This window comes from Brassica oleracea, chromosome C2 (assembly GCF_000695525.1).
Source record: "Brassica oleracea var. oleracea cultivar TO1000 chromosome C2, BOL, whole genome shotgun sequence".
Lineage (NCBI taxonomy): Eukaryota > Viridiplantae > Streptophyta > Magnoliopsida > Brassicales > Brassicaceae > Brassica > Brassica oleracea.
In genome coordinates, this window is record NC_027749.1 from 29866421 (window position 1) to 29873814 (window position 7394).

The 7394-nt window shown below is 42.3% G+C and overlaps 1 protein-coding gene across 1 annotated transcript; it reads right to left on the bottom strand.

Moving 5' to 3' along the window:
- Window positions 1-5210: 5210 nt before the first annotated feature.
- Window positions 5211-6116, bottom strand: LOC106323973. Its single transcript, XM_013762008.1, has one exon. The coding sequence runs from the start codon at window positions 6114-6116 to the stop codon at window positions 5211-5213; it is 906 nt and encodes a 301-aa protein (XP_013617462.1).
- Between the last annotated feature and the right edge of the window lie 1278 nt (window positions 6117-7394).

A 7394-nucleotide genomic window follows, 5' to 3' on the forward strand; every position in this document is an offset into this window, starting at 1 on the left:
GGCTACAGTAGGAACTGTATGTGACAAGAACACCAACAGATTGTGTCTGACACTGATAGATCCAGACGTCCACTATGACCCAGTTCGAGTTGTGAGACAACAGGTCAACCTCGTGGAGCTTGGAAATGATCTTGGCTATATTGCAGCATGCCATTGTGGAGCAGAGTACGAAACAAAGTACTCAGAATCGATCGACACTTACACTGCATCATCGATCGATTCCAATGAGTCACCGACGACCGATGGACACTATCCCACGTCGCTCGACGGGAAGCAACCGGTAGACCACTTCACATTACCAGATCAGTGTTATCCAGACTTTGCCTTTCAACAACCCAACAAGAGAGAACGAGATGACTTTTGAATAGGCAGTTGGGCAGAAAGTGGATTCCATGAAAGTTTTGCAGTGGATACTGTAATTCCTTCATCCAATGAGGATCCTACTAAGGAGTATGATGAGGATTATTGGAAGGAAAGAGCTATAGAGTTTGCTATGCAGGATGACAGATATTCAAGCCATTCCTTCAACAACACGTCTCCACCATCGATCGACAGCGTCTACTCAGCATCGGTCGATACCCACCCTCATCCCGCAAAATGATCTTATGCATTGATCGATACCACACCTGGTACATCGATCAATATTACAGCCACCGCCTTAGAAAAGGAAAACGAGAATATTCCAATTCCAAGTAGGTTTACCGATACCTATATAAGGAGTTTTGCACCCCAGATTACTTCTCACGACACCGAAGAAGAAAAGATGAATGCTCTCACAAACTTATCAGAAAGAACATCCAGGAGGAGCATTCAATCCAAAAACCCTAATTCAGCAGAAAAACGTTTACCCTCGATCGATACTCCAGTATCAACATCGATCGATTCTCATTCTAAACCTAAATTTTCTTTATCTACTAAGAAGAGTATGAGTATTGATTACAATTTTCTAACTCCTGATGAATTTGGTATTTTCAGGGACTTAGATGGCCAAACAAGAGCTATGGATGGAAGGATTCTACAAGTATCCAGAGAGGACATAGCAGATATTCTTCAGTTGGCCAATGGACCAGACAACTTGTTTATGCAGCAACGCAACATTCCAGAAAACATTCTAGCCGTTCCAAACGAATATCCAAGGGCCGAAACAACAGAAATTGGTTCACACCAATCGTGCCGACTAGGTGGTCAAGCATCGATCGACAAGGTTGCTCCTACATCGTTCGACAGGGTAACACCAACATCGCTCAACAAGGCACCTTCACCATCGATCGACAGACGTTACGAGTTTGGACATCGCGCTTATGACATCTATGGAGCCAGAAAGTTCAGATGGAAACAGAAGGACGAATACGGTGTCTACAGAGATGAGTCTGGATATGCAAGGAGCGTAGCTGGTGAGATGATCCCTGTTACCAAGGGCAACATCAGAAAAAATCTGGAGAGAGCATCCCTATTTGAAGAGAGTCACATATGCCTTCCAAAACATGCCACTTCTTTCACACCTACAAAACTGGCACCAGAGATCTACACCAAGGATGATATCAATGAGATGGTGACTGGTATTTGTGAAACTCAGGAAAAGCTAGGAGATGAAATCAAGCCATTGGTAGATGACACTTATCAGCCTTTGAACAGAGGTTACAATGAGCTTTTCAGAAGTATGGCAGAGATGAGGACATATATTGAGAGTATGCAGCACAAACTTGAGAAAGAAGCAACGACATCACCATCGATTAACGCCAACAAAGCAACATCGATCGACGTCAGGCCACAAACATCCCAGACCCCTGCAGAACCGGAAAGTTTGGCAGAGAAGAAGGATGAATGGGAGATCGCATACATCAACACGAGGATTAACGACGTATACAACCCTCTCAACAACAACGTGGACTGGTTAAGCACGAGAATTGATCTGCGACAGCAATATTTGGACACCATTCGCAAGAAGGATCCACGACCAGCCACATCGATCGATATCTGCACCATCACATCGATCAATATCTGCACCATCACATTGATCGACAGCAAGTTCGCAGCCATGGAAATAGGTTACAAGCTTATGAGGATATGCACGACCGTATCACCTCACCTATTCTGCGATACTTGGACACCATGTCTACACAGATGATGAATGTCAAGAGGGACATTGGCAAGCTTAATGATCAACAAGATTTTCAGGAAGAAGGTTCAACGTCGATCGATAGCTTCCGCAGGGCTTCGCTCAACGGCAAGAAACCTACAGAACATCTTCCCTACACAGCAGCAGAAGTTGATCAGATCACATCAAAGCTTTACACAGATATAGACACCATGGAGGAACGACTTGAGAAGCGGTTTGATGACATCAACTTTCCATTCGACATCAGACTCAGTGGACTGGATCGCCAAGCAGAGTGGTTACAGTAGGAAGTGAAAGCCATTCAGATGCAACTCGCATCTCAACACCAGATACCAGCATCGATCGACAGATCACGCCCTAAATCGATCAATAGTACTGCACCAGCAACGATCGATAGACATGGTCGCATCGATCGATACCACGTCTACACCAGAAGACGAACATGTGATACAAGACAAAATTGAGTCAATGCATGAGGAACTGAACGAGCTATCAGCATACGCCTATGACAAGATATGATGGCATCAGTTCAGCATTGAAAACATCCTAGAAAGGCTACAGAACATCTCAAATGCAATACAGAAGATGGATGAGAGATGGACCAGAAATGATGAGGCCACAAGAAGTTTCATTGCAGCTTGGTCCAGAATGTGCATAGATGAGGTGGATGCTTGTTTCCCAACAAGTAGTTGTCTTTCCACCAACTAGCCACACACCTCCACAGTCAAGTTAAATGACTATAACAAAGCGCTGAGTGGGAGGCAACCCATTATTAGGTAATTTTAATTGGTTTTCTTAATTACTAGTATTTACTTTCGTTTTCATTCTTTCAGATTTATTGCAAGACCCAAGTAGGATGATTACCAATATATCGACCGAGGATGAGACATCGACATCGATCGACCTACAATCACATACGACGATCGGTGCATACCGATGCACATCGATCGATTCCCACTCTGGTCAGGTTTGTTTTCCTAACTTGTTAAATTGAGTACTTATGATTTATTTCCACCATAACTTCGACTATGTTACTCTGGGACATTGTAATTTAAGTCTGGGGGGAGGTTTACTGATATTATTTATTCTGATTCTTATAAAAGTATTTTAATAAAGTTATGCTTAGCTATGTAAAAGGGACTATGATCTTATTATTGATTTATGCTTGAATGTCTAACCACTCTTTAGCACCATTCCAGATTTACTAATTGTAGATAGTACTAAAGATGCTAAAGTGGATCAACATGTCAACTATACACACTTGCCTTGATTGTTTGAAGAACCCAAAGCTGACCTCCAACACTAACCCTGACATAATCGCTTGTCTTGGGGCTTGGTATACATGGGATTGGATTCTTCAGACAAGTCTGGAAGATAACGCCTTGTGTAGATTCATTTATCACATTTCCTCTCTCTATTTCGACCCTAGAGTAGTTAGTGATATTATTAAAAAAAAAAAGAAACCGAAATTTATTACTTAGTTAAGACTTAGGATCTAGTTAGGAGGAGTCTGAACATGATTTGGTGGCCAAAACCATGAAGGCTTGATTCATAAAGATTCCAATAAAAGAATTCGAACGGGACTTGGAGGCGGCAATCTTCAAGGCTCGCTTCACAAATAATTCTTGGATATAGGTCAAAAAGAAGTGAACAGGACTTGGTGGCAACCACCATTAAGTCTTGATTCATGGAAGCCTGTCCAATCTTGGTCACTGATCCTACAATGGAAGCAGACTTTGACTCAAGAGAGAAATTAGAGAGAGAGAAATTAGGAACTAACATTTACCTGCAGTTCCTGCAGTTCCAGATACTTGTCTGAAAATCATTGCATCCTGTGATCGACACTCCCAAGGTAAAGCATGCACTTTTATAATTATCCTACGAAATGAGGTTAGTAGAGGGGAATGTCAGACATGATTTACTGAGTTGCAGACTAGTTGAATTTGGTTGCTAATCTAGGATATTACATAATGTGCTTTTGTGATTAGGACTTTTTAGATGTGGTTTGCAAAATTGTAGAGGTGGTTATTTCAATGTTTTAAATATGTAAGTCTTTGCTGTTTTCAAACCTCTGTCAGAGAGACTGCCTGTTTTTTTTTGCTTGAGGACAAGCAAAAGGGTAAGTCTGGGGGTGTTGATATACCATGAATTTGACTCATTTTCATCCATGGTATATAAGTGTTTTACTATCTATATATTATATATTCTATCCTATTAGGTATGTTTTGATGTTCAGAAGTATCTTGGAGTAAAGTGATGATTATGGAGCATTTAGGAGCTTAAAAGAGATTTCATCTGAGTTCACCATTAGAGGTCGATACGAAGAAGAAGCAATCGATCGATGTACATCCTGTACCATCGATCGATGTCGAGACGTGAGACGCGCGATTTGGTTCCAGCCGACTTTAAACCAAGGCTTCACCAAATTACAAGATTACTCCTGACAAGATTTTAACCTAATAGTTATACACTTGCCTAAGTGTTAGGAGGCAAAAGAGAGCTTTTGGCCACCATTGTATTCTTACTTTCAGCAGGAGAGAGAGAGTTTTAGGAGAGAAAATCATAGAGAGATTTGTGATTGGAACTCCATTGATTCATCTATTCAATTTTATGCAGTTTTTATTTATATTTTGTGTCATTAATTGCTTAGCTATGTCTGAGTAGTTTACTTGTTAGATTCAGAGTTCAAATAGGTTAGAGGGATTAGCCCCAACTACAGATTTTCTAAGTTGTGATATTCATTGATTGATTGTTCTTAACGCTTGTTTTAGCCTTGCTAACTAGAACATGACCCTAGGAATTTGCATGTGTCAAGCATCCTTATCATCTTGTCCTGAATCTAATATGTCATGCTAGGACTGCTAGAGAGAGCTAACCGCTGATCTAGGAGACTAGTGAGCATTCTCAACCTGCACCTAGGGCTTAGCTAGAAGCATCGATCGATATTGTCTTTCTGACAATCGATCGATATTTTTTTTTTTGATGAAATGTGAAATTTCTTGATCAAGTAGAAAAAGTAGGAAATTACAAAGGCCCTATAGGAAACTAGAAATAAACAAGATTGTAAAGAAAGCTCTCAGAGTTCTATGTGTTATGCTGAAACTTCGGACCATCGGCACATCAAGCCAGTAAGCTTATGGTCACCCCTGTATCGCAGAGATGTAATCCTGTTTCGCACAGTCTTAGCAATGGTTTTAACTAACTGATCAACTGTCCGGAATCCAGTGTGATGCCGTCTTTCATTCCTCTCCTTCCATAAGTGATAAATAGAAGTCTGAAATTTCATCTTAAGTAGAATCCTATCCATGATCTGAAGCGAATTCATACTTATAAACTGCAGTGTAGTTATCCAGTCTGGGCCAGTCTGAGCCCCAGTCAGTCTGTGTGCAACCATACCCCATACTGTGAAGGAGTATGGGTATGCAAAGAAGACATGATCCCGAGTCTCATCTATTTCTCCACACAATACACACGCCTGCTGGATACCCCAGGCCCTCATTCTATCTCCTGTTGAGAGACGATTCTTCACCGCCAACCACACAATAAAGGAAAAGCGGGGAACAGCCTGTGTGAACCACACCACTTTGTTCCAGAATACAGTAGCCTTTCGGCTCCTGATTTGCTTCCAAGTCTTTGAGGCGGAGAAACAAGGCTTGTAATCATCTTCTGATTGTCTCCACAGCACCATATCACTACCATGAGATTCTAGAGGAACTTGCTCTGCTTGAATTCGATCATAAAGCGTATGGAAGTAACGACTTCGATGGCCCCGAACGTTCCAGACTGAATGCGAAACCGCATCACTCACCCGCGCATTACGCGCCACTCCCAGATGACAAGTTCCAACAACTCCAGTAATGTCAATAAGCTTTCCCATTCCAAGCCAATTATCAAACCAAAAATAGGCAGTGTGACCATTTTTGAGCTCGTACCTAATGAAATCATACACAGCTGATCTCAGCCTCAAGAGCTTCCTCCAAACCCACGATCCCTTCATATTTTCTTTAACATCCCAAAAATAATTTTGCCTCAGCAGGTACTGTTGTATCCAGGAGACCCACAAGGAACTCTTAAGTGAGAATATCTTCCAAATTAGACTCATCGCAAACACCATAGAAGAGTCATGAAGCCTGCGAATTCCCAACCCTCCCTCCTCCTTTGGCACACAGAGATCCTCCCATGCAACCTTGGCCTTATGAGTTTGATTTGGAGATCCAGACCACAGAAATGCACTGCACATACTTTCGATCTCGTCCAAACAAGCTTTAGGCAAGATGAACGCTTGGCTCCAGAAGTTAACTATACTTGAGATGACCGACTTAATCAATTGCAGTCGACCTGCTTATGAAAGACACTTGTTTCTCCAAGACAACAATCTCCCTCAGAATCTATCAATCAAAGGCTCATAATCTGTTGGAGTCGAAAAAGGTTACGACGAAGTTAATATCCAAACCTCCGCAAAAACAAGTGTGAATCTCTTTCCGCGAGAAATTATGTCATGACACAAGATCTCGAGATAAAACCTTGTTCGAGTTCCAGTTAGATCAAACACAAGCTGTCCCATGGTAACAGAAATGTATCTAAACCAGCCAATAGGTTAGAGTGCGACGATCGGAACACGGACAAGCCAAGCTCGGTCACTACGCAAAGACCGAACATGCACACTACCAGGTCGCTACGTAGCGACCTCGATCCAAGCTCGGTCCCCACATAGCGACCGAGCACATGTCCCACTCGGTCGCTACATAGCGACCGAGCTCGAGCCAAGCTTGGTCGCTACGTAGCGACCGAGCTCAAGCAAAGCTCGGTCGTTACGCGCGTATCCCGATCGGTCGCTACGTAGCGACCGAGTGTGCGTACCGTTCGGTCGCTAATACAACACAAATCCATGCATTCTCGTCAACTCTTTGATGCTATCTCTCGAAGACCATAGCAAACCCATTTCATGTTTCTCGACATTTGAAGTCATCAATCAAACATTACGATAAAAACCGCAGAAAGTTCGTTTTTATCGAAAGAAGCGGTAATAAATGCTCCGAGCCAAAAGATGGCCCAAAGGGACCTAAGACATGACTCGAAGCCCACTTTACGATTTCTTAACCAACAGCCCGTAAACCATAAGACGATTTACGCTTGGTTCGCAAGAAAAGATAAATGTCAAGTTTCTGCGGATAAATACGAAGTTTTGGAAGATAATTACGAAGATCGGAAAAAATGGAATATCTCCATTTTTGGCTATGACGGCATAAGCGCAGAAGGAGAAAAGCGTAAACCG